The sequence below is a fragment of the Monocercomonoides exilis genome (genome assembly GCF_001643675.1).
Source record: "Monocercomonoides exilis strain PA203 chromosome Unknown scaffold28-1221067, whole genome shotgun sequence".
Taxonomy (NCBI): Eukaryota; Preaxostyla; order Oxymonadida; family Polymastigidae; genus Monocercomonoides; species Monocercomonoides exilis.
Genome location: NW_027150573.1, coordinates 856317 through 873632, shown reverse-complemented (window position 1 = coordinate 873632; position 17316 = coordinate 856317). Strand labels below are relative to the sequence as shown.

Genomic DNA, 17316 nt, shown 5'->3' with positions numbered 1-17316 from the left:
TTTTTTCTGGTTGCAGATTTTTCAAAATATGCTTGTCGTTGAAAAGAGCTTATTAATTCAAATGTTTAATTTATCACACCAGTTTCAAGATTAAGTGAATCAACTGAAATTAATATTCAAATGTCTTTATTAAGCCTTTTCTCTCTTTAGTGACTATGAATTCATATTCAAAAGAAATTCTTGAATCGAAAATTTTGAATGTAAAAATATGACTTTAAAAATGATCACCCACATATAAAAAAATATTTTTCATTTTTATTTAAAATGATTTTCATCCGTTTCAAAAGCCAATGTTTGACTTAAACAAACAGTTGAGGTATCGCAAAATGGATTTAATCCTTTTCAGCGTTCATTCATGAATATTCAAAACTAATATTCAAACCGAATATTCAAACAGAAAAAATGGTGTTTCAAAAATAATCACCCATATATTTTCGCGCTCTCGATAATTAATTGTTTTTATGCAATTGGCTGGATATTTTTTATTCTGGAATTAAATCAATTGAAAGTGTTTCTAAAGCCAAAAGTTGAAATAAATTCTCGAAAAATAATCACAAAATGTGACTTTTCTGTTAATTGTTCTTTTGAATGTGTTTGAAACAACATTTCATTTTGAATCTTTTGAAAGAAAATTGTCGATTTCAAAAATATCAACACAATTTATTTGTTTATTCATGTAAATTTTTCGTTTTTTATTCATTCTCAAACTACTCCCAATTAAAGTTTTAAAAGGTTTTTTGTTCCTAATCACATAACATATTTGGCTTGGGAAAAATTGTTCACAAAAAAAAAAAAAAAAAAAAAAAAATTTCCATATTATTATTATTTTACATCTCGAAAGAAAGAAAAAAAGTTTGATAAATTTATATTCTTTTTCAACGCTGTACCAAGCATATTATTTTGAAGAGCCTGATACAGTTATCAATTTGCTATCTTTCCATTTCAAGTACATACACATTCTTTAATTTTTCCCTCTCTTTGAAAATTTTTATCAAATAAAAATTTAAAAAAATAACAAAAATAAAAAAAAAGAAAGGTATATTTTTTAAAGGGTGATGTCTTTTTTAATTGAAAAAATAATCAATCAACCAATATCAGTCTCAAATTCTGACGTATGTGGTGAATGAAATTAACTTCGTCAGCCTGAGGGAAAACTACATTAGAAGATGATCAGGAACAAATACAATTCAAAGTCATAGAGGTATCAAGTACAAATAATAAAAAAAACGATAGCTGAAAAAATAGAAAAGAACAAAACATGAAAGAAAGAAAGAAAGAAGCAAATCAAAAAAATAATGGAGGGAGAAGTGTAAACTTATCTTCAGAAAAGAAAACAAAGGAACCTAATCACAAAAACAAAACGAGGAAGCATCAAAAAGATTTTGTTTCGAATGCTTTCAATGAAAAAAGATAATTAAATGGAACATTATATCTTCAACAACTGAAGCAGTCCAGAAAATATAGTTTTAAATTTGACGTCTCAGATTTCTTTTTGGGAAAAAAGCTAAATAATATCGATTCAATAAACTTGAATTCATTTAAATAGGAAAGAAAAGAAAAAAAAAAAATAAAATAAAAAAAAAAAAAAGAAAAGGAAAGGAAAAACTAGTTGAACAGATTTTAAAAAATTAAATTAAAATAAAAAAGACTCGACGAATAAACAAAAGCGAATAAAATAGAAGAAAAGAACAAAAACTCAAAAACAGTAGTAGTCTGTTAATACAAATCAGTAAATGTCAAAAATAAAATGAATAAAATAAATAAAATAAAAATAATTCGAAAAAAGACTGAACATAATAATTCTATGAAACCATGAGGCGATAGCTCGAAGGATCCATAGAAAACCACAAAAATGGAAAATAAGTCAAAATATAAGTTTTTTTTTTTGTGTGAAAGAAAAGAAAAACAAAATAAATACATCTGCAAAGTGTAAACCAATCATCACCATAAACGATGAATGAACAAATACGACAAACACCTGAAAATAAATAATTTTTATTTCATGCTAATAAAGCTAAGAATGCGTTTTGTGAAAATAAAAGATTCAGAATGAAAGTGTTAGAAAAAGAAACATTGCTAATCGAAAGTAGCGTCAATTTAGAAGAAGCAGAAGAATTTTAAAAACATAAGTGAAGAAGACAAATATTAGAAAAGCATAAGAAATAATAAACTGCAGCAATGACCGCTTAAGGATTCTACAAAAGTATCAATCAAACATTACAGCAGCAAAGGCAGCAAAATAAGAACTCAGAAAATAAAGTAACAATGTGACGTGCTTTTTTGGTTAATATCCTTATGAACATATAAAACTTAGTTCTTTTTTGGATATTCCAATTGTGAGAATAAATAAGCAGAAAAAGCAGATTGATATCAGTCGAAAGTTATAATCATGCAAAATAATCAAAAAATATAAGTCAATAAATTGACAAGCGATACAATACATACATTGTCAGATTAGTAATAAACCACAAGGAATGATTTAACACAAATACATATCGAACACTACTAACTTTCACCAACATTAATATAAAAATATAGAAAGCGACAGAAAAGATAATAAGAAAAGAAAAGAAAAGAAAAGAAAAGAAAAGAAAAATGGACAATGAATAATTAATAGTATTTATTCATAGACATTTCTCTGCATCCAAAAAATATCTATTTCATTGTAAAATGCTTCGTATTTGTTCCTATGAACAGGATTTTAAATATGTCCCTCCACATTTTTGCGTATTTCTTTTCCATTTTGTCCTTTTTCGCAAACAACTTTGTTCATTTGTCTTTTTAATCACTAAAGAAATAGTTCCTCTGACCTGCAATATCAAATGCCTTTTAAGTTAAATTGCTCAAAAGACCAAGCATGTTTGCTTATTTCTTTCTCTTTTTTGGCTCAAACAATCGAAGAAGGGGTTGCCCCTTCACGAGAAACATCAGTGCTCGAAGAAGCTCGTTTTTCAGCTCTCGCAGTTTGTGTGGTTGCAGCTTAGCAGAATAAAACACATTCACATGATGACAGATCAATTGGATGGATTAAATAATAGAACATAATGAAGAAGGACAGTTGTGCACGCAAACAACAAGAAGGAAAATAAAATAAAATAAAATAAAATAAAATAAAATAAAGTTTAGTAAATAAATAATAATAATAAGACAACCATCAAATAATAAAAAGAAAGAAGCATACAGATGAAGCAATGTCTGTTTGGTTGTCAAATGGATCCTCAATTGGAAACAAATGAGTTGATTTCCCTTCCTTTTTCGTTTGCCTCCAGATACAGTCATTCCGATGTAAAAACTAAACATATGAATATTTTGTGTGCACAAAAAGAATAATTATGAATGCATATTCATATATAAAAAAAAAAAGGTTATATATTCCAAATATATATAAATTGAACAAGATTTTTTTTACAGGCACTTTTAATCACATTAAAAAATATTACCATATTTCAATAGCACCATCTTCCCTATCTTTTCACACCTTGCCAAGCCGAATGCTGACCACCTGTGAGTTCGGGTGGAAGTGGTAGAGCCAAAAGTTGTAGAAGTCTATGACCAGCATAGCCATTGATTCCCGATTGCTGGCAGTGCTTCCTTTGGTCCGCCAGATGTGGTGGTCGGTCGAATAGCGGATGACCATCTGATTGACTGTGGTGTGCACAAACGAAGAGGAAAGTGCAATGATAGACTCAGACTGGAAGGAGGGCAGAACTGGCGGATCACACTGCTGGAGAAAAAAGATCACCAAGCAGATGAAGCAGCGGGGTGATAGACAGCCTGATTGCACAATTGATAAAAAAATATACAAGAAAAATGAACAAAATTAAATATATAAGAATATTAAATATTGGAAATAATATTTTTGTTTAAATAGCAAAGTTTCATTTTCTAATCCATCTTTTCTTTGATTTATAAACAATTAACGTTTAACAATGTCACCATCCTTTTTTTACTCATTTCATCAACCCAAATACACAGGCAATAGCCACACACCTTCATTTTCTCTGTCCAGCATTCTCGCGTTTGCCCAGTGCAAAATAAACAAGCCGAGCTGGAGGCAGCGCGAGTCGGTGATGCAATACAAATGAAGCAGATTGGAGTAATGAAGGAAAGGTACATTGTCCAGAGTGATCAGGCAGTACAGATGAGTCAAAGTGGAAGAATAGCAGGAAGGCATCGACGCTGTCTGATAGGCAGAATAAGGGAGAAAAGACGAGGAAGGCAATGGTGAGGCATCTGAGATTGGCAAAAGAGCAGCGGAAGAAGAAGAAGAAGATGATGAGGAGGAGGAGGAAGAGGAAGAGGAAGGGGAAGAAGAAGCCGACGAAACAGAAGAAGAAGAAGCAGAAGAAGAAGCAGCAGAACCCATCCCTGCATTTGTGGGTGGAGCAGAAGGAGCAGGCAGAGCAATGGAAGGATGGGCAGAAGGGCCTGTTGACGAGAGAGGGACATAAAAGCCGATCTTCTCCAGATTTCCTCTCTCGTCGTAGTAACACTGCAGCCCATCCATTTCATAGACGTTGCAGACATCATCGAAGAAAGTGTTCACTGGATGTTTGTCTGAACTCATGGCTGCTTTGGAGGAAGGCGCTGGAGCAGATAAATGAGCAGCGAAAGGGGTATCTGCTTGAGAAGGCAAGGAAGATGCGAAAGACGCTGAAGACGCAAAAGATATAGAAGACAAGGAAGAGGCAGAAGAGGCAGAGGTACAACGAGAAGGAGCAACATTAGCTGGGTTGGATGAATCCTCTGAGCCTGCAACTGAAGATGGACGTGTCTCAAATGCTGAGCTGGCTGCAATCAGATCAGCTTTCTGTGGCACTGTCAGTTTGCCCACTTCATTCTCACTCCTTCTGCTTCGCATCCATTCCTTCTCTTTCTCTCTTTCTCTCTCTGCCTCTTTCCCTCTCTCTCTTTCTCTTTCTCTTTCCCTTTCTCTCTCTTTCTCTCTCATCATATCCCTCCATCTCCCTTCTCTCTTCTTTCTGTCTGCCCTTTCGTTCTCTGCTTTCTTCTTCAGCACATACTTCTTAGACAGGATGGGAATAAGTTGGCTGAGTGACATGCGTAAAAGAGGTGTTGCTATCGAAGGAATAACAACCAGATCGAGATTGGAGAGCGGAGGACACAGCCCAGAAAAATACGAGCCTGAGATCTTGACATCCACAGTGGCATCTGAATGAATGAATGAATGAATAGATAGATAGACAAATAAATAAAAGAGGAAGAGAAGAAGAAGAAGAAGAAGGAAAAAAATAAAAAGAACAAAATAATACCATTACTCAATCAACAATGAAAAAACAAAATAAGCACGCCTTGATATAACTCCTGCACCAGCGCCTTCACGTCGTTCAAGATGCTGTTTGCGACAACAGAACGAGGAGGCAGCGGGAGAAGGTTAGACACAACAGACATAATTCCTCTCTCCAGCACTTGCAGCTGGGAAGAGCTCAGTGCAACAGCTGGGTTCTGTGTGAGGCGGGTGGCTGGAGAAGGAGAAGGAGAAGGAGCAGACATAATAGAAGAAGAGGAAGAAGAGGAAGAAGAAGGAGTAGTTGAAGAAGAAGAAGTAGAAGAAGAAGACAAAGAAGAAGTGGAAGCAGAAGCAGAGGAAGAAGAAGGGAAGAAGGAAGACTGATTTGACAAGCGATCAGGAGTTTGGAGGGAAGAGGGGGAATTGGAAGCGAAGGGCTGGGCAGTTGGATAAGGAGCACGCTTGTAAGGAGAGGTAGGTGGAGGCAGAGGAAGTGAATGACTGCTCAAAGAAGAGGAGATGGAAGAAATAGAAGAAACCGAAGAAACTGAAACAGGGGAAGAAGAAGAAGATGATGATGACGAAGAAGAGGAGGAGGAAGAGGAAGAAGAAAAAGAAGAAATTGCTGAAGATGAAGTAGAACCTGAGAGCGACAAGAATCTTTTTGGCTGAGCTTTCAAAGACGATGAACGGGTGTGTCTGTGTCCCGAAGGTTTTTGCCCATCAAACGGAGCAGCAGAGACGAGGAAGCCAGCGTCTGCCTTGACTCTCGCTTTCGAGTCGTCACACCTCTCTCTTCTGCCCTCGCTGCTGTCCAACGGGTGCTCCACATCTGAACATTCTGCGCTCACATAGGAAGATGAGACAGAGGATGAGAGAGAAGGAGCAGAAGAAGAAGAAGAAGACGCAGTTCGTGGGGAGACCATCCTTGCGGTTGACAAGCAATATTGTGGTGGTGGAGGAGGGGGAGGAAGCGGAGGCAGAGAAGGTACAATGGAAAAGGAAGGAGGAAATTTTGATAATGCCGAAGAAGAAGAAGAAGAAGAAGAAGAAGAAGAAGAAGAAGAGGAGGAGGAGGAGGAGGAGGAGGAGGAAGAGGAAGATAATGATGATAAGGATGATGAAAAAGAAGAAGAAGGAGGAGGAGGAGAAGGAGAAGGAGAAGTTACAGTTGAAGCCAAAGAGAGCTGTATATCAGAGGGAGTTGAAGATAATGCTATACGAGGTGCAAACTGGCGAATAGGCGAAGAGGAAGGCAGCAACAGAGGAGAACTTGGAGTTTTATTTGAAGGAACATTAAATTTAGTAGCAGAATAAGAAGAACGAGCAGCAATCTGTCGCGAAGGCGAGTCAAATGATGAAGCAAGAACAGAAGAAGAAGAAGAAGAGGAGGAGGAGGAAGAAGAAGAAGAAGAAGAGGATGAAGAAGAGACAGAAAAAGGATAGCCAACTTTTGTTGCTGCTCCTGCTGCTGCGTCAGAATATGGCTTGTGTCCTGTTCCTGCTGCCTGCTGCCGAGTCTGCTTGAGAGAGCCCTGACGAGCTGAAGAGAAGGAATGCACTTGCGCTGCAGAAGTTACGTGAGAAGGAGGTGGCAGAGGCGGAGGAGGCAAAGCAGACAAAGAGAAATCAAGTGGACGATGCACGTCATGGCGTCTGATAAGCGGCTGTGCTGCTGAATTTGACTTTTCGAGTGATAAGTGTGTTAGTCCAGGTGGATTGTGCAACTGAAGACCCGGAGGATAACTTGGTGAGGATAACGGAGGCGAAGAAGAAGAGGCGACGGATGTTGAATTGTACAACGGCAAAGAACTATAGGCATGCTTTGCCTGAGGTGGAGGAAAGGGGGGAAGAGGAAGAGGAGGTGGTGGAAGAGAAACAGACTGATATTGAGAAGTTGGTTGCGATGGAAGATATGACTGTTCTGATGTCACATTCACAGAAAATGCCGAGAATGCGTGTGCAGCGGATGGCCGTGTTCTATCAATAAACCCAGATGAATTGGTAAGAGAACTGTTGGGAATTGCTTGACGATAGTCCTGTGGAAAAAGAGACATTGTTGGTGGGGTATATGGTGAAGTTGTAGGCGACATTGAATAAGAAATAAGTGGAGAATGAGATAACCCTCCAAGTATTTCTTCTGATAAGATAACGCCATTAGGTTCTTTATTTGCATGGTCATGCGGCTGCTCCTCAAAAGCAACAATAGATTGAGAAGACTTTGATAATACGATATTTGATTGATCAAGAATATCTTGACAATTTTGCTCAAAATCTTGTGATTTAACGCTATTAAAAGATGCACTGTTCAATTGTCTGCTACTTGTTCGAACAGTTGCATCCTTTACAGTTTCTGTTTGCATTTGCTGTGTTAAAGAAGTGAGTTGATCACAAGATCCTTCTTTCATACTTATAACTTCATTTTCTTCTGGAATCATAAGAGCTTGAGATGCACAGCCATGAGCATGCTGATAATTTTGTACATTATCTGTCATATCAAACGCAAGAGCAGGAATTTTCACTAAAGATGAAGATTTTAGAAAATGAACGCTATTTGTTGAGCCAATCATGGGAGATTCAATAAAAGCAGAAGATTCATATGATGGACCAATCATATGCGTTTCTTGACTTTGATCATGAAGAGGTGTCCATGCATATGAACGAAGTGAAGAATCTTCTGGTGAAATAGGAGCATTTCCATCATTAAGACGTTGACCTGAAACTATTAACGAAAATACTCCACTTGGAGAATGAGGGGCGCTTATGCTAAGCGATTCAATAATGGAATTTTCAGAGCTCTGTATTGATTTATTACCAATATTATCATCAACAGTAGATTGTTGGAGAAGAACTTCATTCTGGTACATTCGCTCAACGACATCCTGTGACACCTTCTTGTAGCTATCGTCAGAAGACGGCTCTTGAGATGTCATATTATATTCAGCCTCCAACACACTCAATCCAAAATAGATCAAGATATTAACCTTAATATTATAAATGAAAAACTGAATCAAGGATCTCAGCAATGATATGATGTTTTCCATACATTACTATAAATATCGCGAATTACAAATAGTTATTATCTCATATAAAGTTGAAAATTTCAGAGAAAAATTCAAAATTAAAAGTTTATTCATTTTTTTAAACAAAGTGAAAAAATAAAAAGCAAATTATATAAAAGCTTTCTGAAATCGAAAACACTTTCGTGCAACTCTTTTTGAAAGGCTTGTTGAAGTCAAAAAAAAAAAAACATGTGATTATTTTCTCTTATTTTGCAAAAACAACATGTGACTGAAGATTATTCATCAGAAAAAAAAATTCCAAAAGCAACGATACATAAACGACAGCTTATGAAGAATATGTTGTGATAAAGCTAAAAATATGACCATTATTGAAAACAATAAGATTGTCCTTCTGCTTTATAAAAATCTGCTCTTTCATGATCTGCATCACAAAATAAAGAACTGAGTTTCTTTTTTAAAAACAAATTATTTTTATTTTATTTAATTTTTTAAATAAAAAATATTAATAACATACAAAGCATATTTGAATTATTTGAAAATATTCTTGATGATTTTTCAAAAAAACAAAAATAATAATTATGAAAAAGGTTACAAATGGGCAAGCACAAAATTACGAAATGGGAACCAACAACAACAAAAAAACTCACACAATTATGAAGACTAACATTGGGTCGGGAAAAATCTTCATTCACTTACCCTCACACAAGAAAGAAAATGATTCGTTTTTGTTGGGATAGGAAGGAGAAAGGAAAAAGTATGGTTGTTTATTGTCCTTCTGCTCCAGCCTCACCATCTGCTTCATCACCAGCAGGTGCGTCACTTGTCCAGAGAGTAAGGTTATCTCTGATAAGCTGCATAATAAGTGTTGTATCTTTGTATGATTCTTCTGTAAGTGTGTCCAATTCTGCAATGGCATCGTCAAATGCTTGCTTTGCCATTTGGCAAGCTTGATCTGGTGAGTTGAGAATTTCATAGTAGAAGACAGAGAAGTTCAACGCAAGTCCAAGACGAATTGGATCAGTTGGAGGAAGTTCAGTTGTCGCAACAGATGAAGCTGCTTGATAAGCTTGCAACGATTTATCTGCTGCCTCCTTTCTGACTGTTTCAGTGGTGTACTCTGCCATATATCTGCAGTAATCTCCTTTCCTAATGTATTCAATCAAACAAAAACGTTTTCACATTTAAAAAATGAACATAAATTTAACAACTTTGAGAATTAACAAACATTTTGTGGAAGAAGACTTTTGATTCTCCAGATGTTGCATTTGGAATAAGGTTTTCATCGATCAATTGGAAGATTTCGTTGCAAATATCGGTCAATTCCGACTCGATGACTTGTCTGTAATCCTTAATACGTTGAACATTGACCAAATTTTGGCGACCTTCTTCCTTTTGCTCGATGGCAGAGATAATTCTCCAGGCAGCTCTCCGGGTTCCAATCACGTTTTTATATGCAACAGAAAAAAGATTTCTTTCTTCAGCTGTGAATTCTGTGTTCATCTTTGCCACAGTTTTCATGCTTTCAGCCATCTCTAAGTTTTGTCAAAAATTACATTAAAAATTTTGTTTAAAATATTCAAGTTTTCAACTTAACGTAAATTAAACAATAAAGCCGAACCTTCATATCTCTCAGATTGCTCTTGCAATTTAGCCATATAGATAAGGTCAGCTCTTTGATCTGCTGTCATTTTGTTGCTTTGATCAATCTTTGAACTCCGATTAGATCTAATAAATACCCTTTTTACCTCAATCGATCAATCACCCATTGTTTGATAAGAAAGTTGGCAAAACTTTTTGTGAATGATAAATTTTTACGATTATCCGTATTGATATCAGACTTTTTGCAACAACAACAACAACATAAAAAAAAGTTAGAAAGAAAAAATCGAAAACAAGCCTGTGCATTTCCACGAAAAATAAAGTCAAATGAAAAACTGTTTCACTGAAAATGACTTTTCATCACATTCTCTCAATCGAATGAAATGAAAGCTTAAGAGAAATATAATGTAGTGATTGCAATTCTCGTAAACCCATAATTTGAAGTCTGTATCGTTTCACTCTCATCCTTTATTATGTAGCCTCCAATTTAAGTCCAACGTTGCGTCTCTTTTTATGATTATTTCTATTATAATCTTTATTTTTGGCAGATACACCATTTTTAGCTGCAATCATAAGATCAAGCATTTCACTTTTGTGTTCTTCTTTCTGGAAATTGTCTTTAAAGATCACCTCAATTGATCTTTTATTGGTCCACTCTATCAAGATTTTTTCCATATACTCCCACAATTTCTCCGGTGTTGTATTTACTAACCAGGTATAATTTTGGGGCTCTGATGATCTGAAATACAAACTCGAAGTGAGCGAGCCCAGCTCGCCAACATCCAAATGATAGCGCATCACCCTCACAACTTCAGACAGAAGATCTTTTTTATCGTCTCCCTTAAAAAAAAAAAAATAAATAAATAACATTAAATGTTTGTTAAGACCGTAAATAAGCAGCATATTCTATTCAAAAAAAAAAAAAAAAATTACTTTCTTCTTCTTCTTTCTCTTTCTCTTTCTATCTCTCGTTTCGTCTCCCATCATCAAAAACCATTTTGCACACCTTCGTAAATCTCACATAAAAGCTTGAACTTGGCTGAATAATGGACAAGTATTGATCCTCCATTTTTTTTGCATTCGGACTCTTCTTGATCAAAAGCACAGGCAACAGCCTCCACACTTTCTCTTCGTTCTCCTTCGCTTTCTTCATCAGCGCCTCTTCGGTCGCCTTAAGCGCAGCCATTTCTTCTTCTGTCTCGTCTGGCATGTTCAGCCGGCTGCGTATTTCTTTGCGCTCTTCGAATGTCTTCACCACATCTTCTGATCTGATCTGGTTGTCAGGCACAAACTGATTGGGATATGAACAATCATTTGCCATTTCGTCGTTTTGTCATTTTGTCATTTCACAGAAAGATTTGCAGCAGAAATTCAAATAAAACATTGAGATTGCAATAAACAAATGAATCAGTAAATTATGTGCATAACAGAGAAAGACAAAGAGAAAGACAGACAGACAGAGAGAGAGAGAGAGAGAGAGAGAGAGAGAGAGAGAGAGAGAGAGAGAGAGAGAGAGAGAGAGAGAGAGAGAGAGAGAGAGAGAGAGAAAGAGAAAGAGAAAGAGAGAGAATACAGTTTTAAAAGCATTCAAAATTCAAACATCACAAAAAATAAATAACATCTGCATTCTCATTTCCTTTTTCTTCTCTTTCTTCTCTTTCTTCCATTTTCTATCTGCAAACCTCTGCTCTGAGAACTGTATTTTGCTCAATAATTCCTCTCCATTTCAAATTCCTCTGCATAACAAGCATCTTATACTTCACTACCGCTGCCGGTATTTTGACTATCCGAAGCGGCGCTGTCCACAGGTCGATGTCTTCATTCAACTCCTTTATCTTAATCTCTTTTGATCCTTCTTTCTCTTTCTCTTTCTCTTCCTTATTCTCTTCTTTTTTCTCTTCTTTTTCCCCTTCTTTTCCCCCTTCTTTTCTCTCTTCTTCTTCCCCTTCTTTCTCCTCACTCAATCTCTGTATCACCACTTTCGTGCAAGTGCCTTTCTTCGGCTGCTTTCTTATCAGCTTCTCCCGCACTGCCATCAGAACAGCGCCCACATTCGACCCAAACGGCACAGACGCCTTCACCTCGCACACTTTCCTCGCCAGCTGGTCATACACAGGCAGCATTAAGTGTTCTTTGCCCTCATATTCACTCACTGTCTCGTCCTCAAGCACCTGAAACGCGATCGGCCGCTGCACGGTCTGGCTGTAGTTGCGGTAGTATGAGTATCCGCTGTACATTTGCACAAAGCACAGTGACATGATGCTCTGGTTGTGTGTTTTGGGGTCTGCCAGCTTGACTGGGGAGATGGTGTCTGCAGCATACGACATCGTGAACAGACGGATGTGGTCGGCGGGGGCGTTGCACTTGCGAGACAAGAAGCGGAGAAGAGAAGAGACAGTCATCCGACGGTCGAGCGGGAAGGAGACAGCCGGAAGCTGAATGAATGAGCAATCGAATCGAATGAATGAATGAATGAATGAATGAATGAATGAATGAGTCATGGATTAATATGTGTTTGTTTACAAAGATGTAGTTTAAGTGATTATTTTTTAAAAAAAAGTGAGAGATAAATTTTGCATTGAAATAAATAAATAAATAAAGTTGAACAAACATCTGCATTATTAACATCTCTGAACTGAACAATTAATTCGTTGTCCTTCTTATCTTGCCATTCCAACGCATTCATAGCAAACTCTTCTTCTTCCTCTTCTTCCTCTTCTTCCTCCTTTTTTTCTTCTTCCTCTTTTCCTTCTTCTTTCTTCTCCTTTCCTTCCTCCTCGTTCTCCTCTTCTTCCCCTCTCCTCTTCCTCATCATCTTCTCCTTCACCTTCTCTTCTTCTTCAGTCAGCGCCAGCTGAATCAGCAGCTCACACCCATTTTCAATCCCTTGGCTTGCAAACGACTGTGGCTGTGTCATATCCACCACGTCTTCCATTCTTTTGCTTCCTCCTCCTCTTTCTCCTCCTCCTTCTTTCTGCACACCATAGAAATGCACTGCTTCTTTCACTTTCCCTTCAAACTTGAACAAAAGCACGTCTTTCCAGCTGAATTGCTTCATTTGGCTGCTTCCAACATTCGCTTCTTCCTCTTTCTCTCTCTCTGCTTGCCCTTCCTCTTTCTCCTTCTCCTTTTCTTTCTCTTTCTCCTTCATTTTCTCCTTCTTCTCCTTCTCTGTAATGTAATGTGATAGCAATGCACTCAGCTGTGGCATCAGCCCAACAACTTCTTCAGAATCGTCTCCATATTCAACACACCCGATGAAATGTATTGTCTTCTTCTTCTTGTCAAAATAACGAACAAGCAGAAGCTTCGACTGGGTACTTGAGGAAACGAGAGAGGAAGAAGAAGAAGGGGTGGAAGAAGAGGAAGGTGAAGAAGAAGAAGAAGAAGATGCAGATGTTAATGCTTCAGATGACAAATGCATTGCACTTAACTCGTCTTCCACATCTTCCACATACAGACAATTCACTCCAGACCACCCAAAACGTGCTATCGATCGGATGTCTTCATCCAAAATCTTGTCATCTTCATTCGCTTCTCCTTTCTTCTGCTCACTTTTCTTCTCTTTCTCTTTCTCCTTCTCCTTCTCCTTTTTCATTCCATTGCTTCCCTCTCCTTCCTCTTCCTCTTCCTCATCTTCGTATTCCACCTCGTTCGGATCAGGCTCCAAAAACAGAATGGGCACCAGGTTCTTCTTCCCCTCGACGTTCAGTCTCCCTCTCATCCTCTTCCTCGCCTTCTGCCTCATCTGCTCCTCTTCTGCATCTGTCCTCTTCAGCTCCTCGTTGTACTGCCTGCGTGTCAGCACCCTCTGCTTAATCTTCTCCTCCAGCTCTCTCTCCCGCGCCATCACCTCGCTCAGCCCGTTCTGCTCAGCCACTGCACCCTCCACCAGCTTCCACACACGCATCCTCCTTCGCTCAATCCCCGTGCAGTCTTCGATGCTGTCCCGCAGCTCCTCCACCGTCGCATCCCTCTTCAGATAAATTGAACCGGCTCCTCGCTTCGTGTGGTCAAACACCGCTGCATTCCCCTTCGCGTTCGTCTTCATAAGCGAGCTGTTCGTGAAGAGCTGGAAAATCGATAGCGTCTTCCTCTCCTGCATCGAGCGGATGGAGTCGACGATGTGGCTGGGAATGTCCTTCTCCTCCACGTTGCCCATCAGCTGTGGCACCAGATCCTTCCGCAGGTACACCAGCATGTACGCCGACGAGATCTTCGGAGCCTCGCGGTATCCGCCATAGATGTCCCGCACCCTCCTTTTCGCACCGCCAAAGTTCGCCTTCACCGCGTCGCTCACCTCTGCCTCTTCGACAATGTCGTCGTTGAAGCACACCCATCTGTCGTCGCACTTTGGACGTGTATACACGTAGTAGTGCCCGCCCTGTGCATACCCTGAGTGCACCAGCACAGAATGCAGCACATACACATTAGAGTGGAAGCGCGGATACGACAGCGACTCCACAGAGAACTGGTCGGGAGGCGGCGGAAGAGGCAGAAGCGGGTCGATGTGCTCCTCTTTCCTCTGAACACCGTTTCTCCGCCGACGTCTGCGGAGGGGCTTTTGTTGTGTTTGTGGAAATCCACTTTTGTCCGCTTTGCTTTCAGCTTTCTCCTTTGCCGTTTCGATGCTCTTTGCAACAAGTGACGACAGCAGAGCTGAAGAAGAGGAAGAAGATGATGAAGAAGGTGTTGATGATGATGAAGAAAGCATTCCTTTCTGCTCGGCGTATCGTTGCAGCTGTTTCTGAAAGGCAAACTCGAACTTCTGGATGTATTCGCTCGACAGGCCCATCCCTTCGATTCTTCTCTTCTTCTCCTCTTTTGCCTTCTCCTCGTCCATCTCCCTCGACACCCGCTCGGCGTCTGCCCCGCCTTTCATCAGCGCTGCCTCTCTCTTCTTCTTCTTGTTCTCCTGTTCTTCTGCATCCTCCCGCATGCGCTGCTGGATGAGCTCTGCCTTCGCCTTGTCGCTCATGTCCACCATGTAGGGGCTCATGTCAATCTCCAGCGGATACGCGAATCTGTCGTGGATCTTCATCATCATTTCTCGCTCGATGTCGTATTCCCACCGCATCAGGTTCAGATCAAGAACCGGTGGAAGATACAGAAACTTGGTTGACTGTTCGATGTGGTTGCAGTTTGGTGTTTGGCATGCGGTTAACAAGTAAGTGTTTATTTGGGTTTTATAATTATAATTGTCATAATATTAATTTGATTCAAACATAGCATTATGAATAAATAAATAAATAAATAAATAAATAAATAAATAAATAAATAAATAAATAAATAATTGAATGAATACGCAACAATGCAGCAATGTTCACACTTTCTTTGCTCTTTGCTCTCCATATTTTCCTGCATTGTACATGTTTTTCCCCTCCAGCGTTTCTTCTTCTGTCATCGCAGCCAAACTTTCTTCGAGTGAACGAAACCCTTTCACTGGAACACTGAAATGGATAATATTCATTGAAAACGAAATAAATAAGTAAATAAATGATTATTACAAATTCAATGAAAAAATAGAAAAGAAAAGAAAAGAAAAGGAAGGAAAGAAGGAAAATGAAGGGGAAAAAAAAAGAACAGCTATTAGCATGTTTTATAATGCATATGGTTAAAAAGACTGTTACAATCCTCACATACTTTATATCAAGAAATGTTTGAGTGCGACAAGACGAGTAATCAACGTCAATGCATCGGATGGAGTTCAGTGTGACTCCTTCGAATATGTGATTGAAGCAGCCTCTAATTGGAGTCACCTGAAAATTATGTTTGAAATCAATGCATCATTTCACAATATGGAAATAAGAAAGATATGCATTATATGTACGTAATCAAAAAATGTAATCGAGATTATGAATAAAAATATCCAACATTCAAAGCAAAAGCTTTAAAAAAAATTTTTTTTTAAAAACGACAAATAAAGTAATCAAATAGCATTGCAGCATTTAATCCTGTTATCTTCACTAGCATACGCTGACTTTGTTCATCAGCTCATCCAACAGAAGCCTGTTTAGCTCGTTCACGTCGTGCTGCACAAATGCCTGTGCTCCTGTCCAGCCAAATGACTCAGTTAGTTCTCGTGTGGAGACACTATCACAAGAATTGGTTGTTAACATTGTGGTTCATGCATTGCAATTGTTGCAACCGATATCAAAAAAAAAAAAAAAAAAACCATTCGTATTTGACAAAAGCGGAAAATTTATTCAATGAAAAAATTGAAGTTATAATAACGATAATAAATAATGGCAGAAACACACCTTCGCGGTGAAACCTGCAAATTGAAAAAAAGACGCTGCAGAGCTTCTGCTAATTTTGGCAAGTTTCGTGTTTTCGAAGATGTTGCCACTTCTTCGTTTTCGTCATCATCCAAATGCGGGATATCAGCATCTCGAGGCATGTGATACACGCACTGCAAAGTTTAATAAGCGAACGAAAACAAAATAATGTCGCAAGCAAAAAAATACAAAAAACAAAAACAACAGCAATAACAATTAAAGGATTTGAGCAAAACGAAGTAATTAATGAATGCAAATATTATCATGAATGAAAAAAGTTTTTATTTTGAATTCTTCAAATTTTTATAAAATTTTCAAATGCACACCCATCGAAACAATGGAATATGATACATTGATTGTAAAAGTGAATTCATGTAGCATGTCGCTCCTTGATTCAGTAATCCCACGCAACCTGTTTCGCTTCTTGCATTTCTTGAAGGAACAAGAAATTCTTCAAACCCAACAAAATATTTCTAAAAATTGCGTATAATAAATAAAACGAAGAAGATGAAAAAATTTGTACATTGCTACAAAACACACCATAAGTCTAATTTGACATGAAATTTTCCCTCTTGAAAGAAATCCATCTTCTTCTGTTAAACGATCTGCATAAATTAAGTCCCACCATCCTTGATCGCGTTCATCTCGAGAGAATATATGGTGGCCGGCTTTTTATTCAAATTAAATACGACTTTATCAAATGCTCGATATTTTAAATATTGCTTTCATACATCTAACAATGGATTTCGAGTTCTTTTTATTCAAAAGAATAATGGCGAACGCCAATTTTGGTGAAGGTATGCTATCATATTCATCGAAAGACTGTTCAAATCGATGAAAATAGAAAATTTTTGGAAAAAAAAACAAGCATTTCGTAATTTAAAAAAATTGTTCTTCAAACGCAGCAATCAAGGAAAAATGCTTGAAATCCATAATAACCTCCGTCACCTGGACGTGTAAAAATTCTCCTATTGGTTAAATGAATGAAGAAAGAAAAAACAATCAAGTCAAAAAGCAAATTTTTTCCAACCATTTTTTCCCAAAGGCTTCGACAGAATTCGTTTTAATATGTTTGTCTGGAGAATACGATATTTCGAAAGTGTGTTCGAAAATCTCTTCCTCAGTTGGATCTAACATTATTTTATAATTATGGTTCTTTATTATT

At 37.8% G+C, this 17316-nt stretch overlaps 3 protein-coding genes across 3 annotated transcripts; all 3 read right to left on the bottom strand.

The window, feature by feature from the left end:
* Positions 1–1879: 1879 nt before the first annotated feature.
* MONOS_5173 (putative nucleotidyltransferase domain containing protein) lies at positions 1880–8184 on the bottom strand (the record flags this gene model as incomplete). Its single annotated transcript, XM_067875299.1, has 6 exons — positions 1880–2979; positions 3182–3292; positions 3479–3774; positions 3991–5172; positions 5289–6178; positions 6485–8184. 6 exons carry the CDS (start codon positions 8182–8184, stop codon positions 2866–2868), a joined length of 4293 nt encoding a protein of 1430 aa, XP_067725763.1. The 3' UTR covers positions 1880–2865.
* Positions 8185–8618: 434 nt separating this feature from the next.
* Positions 8619–9962, bottom strand: MONOS_5172 (putative 14-3-3 protein; the record flags this gene model as incomplete). The annotated part of the gene is made up of 3 exons (XM_067875298.1): positions 8619–9420; positions 9500–9806; positions 9893–9962. The coding sequence occupies 3 exons, from the start codon at positions 9960–9962 to the stop codon at positions 9039–9041; spliced, it is 759 nt and encodes a 252-aa protein (XP_067725762.1). The 3' UTR covers positions 8619–9038.
* A 101-nt stretch (positions 9963–10063) lies between these two features.
* MONOS_5171 (putative ubiquitin specific protease 12) lies at positions 10064–17288 on the bottom strand (the record flags this gene model as incomplete). The annotated part of the gene is made up of 13 exons (XM_067875297.1): positions 10064–10713; positions 10880–11164; positions 11556–12308; positions 12485–14995; positions 15203–15323; positions 15517–15632; positions 15849–15966; positions 16134–16285; positions 16478–16624; positions 16692–16819; positions 16883–16973; positions 17053–17119; positions 17182–17288. 13 exons carry the CDS (start codon positions 17286–17288, stop codon positions 10345–10347), a joined length of 4965 nt encoding a protein of 1654 aa, XP_067725761.1. The 3' UTR covers positions 10064–10344.
* Between the last annotated feature and the right edge of the window lie 28 nt (positions 17289–17316).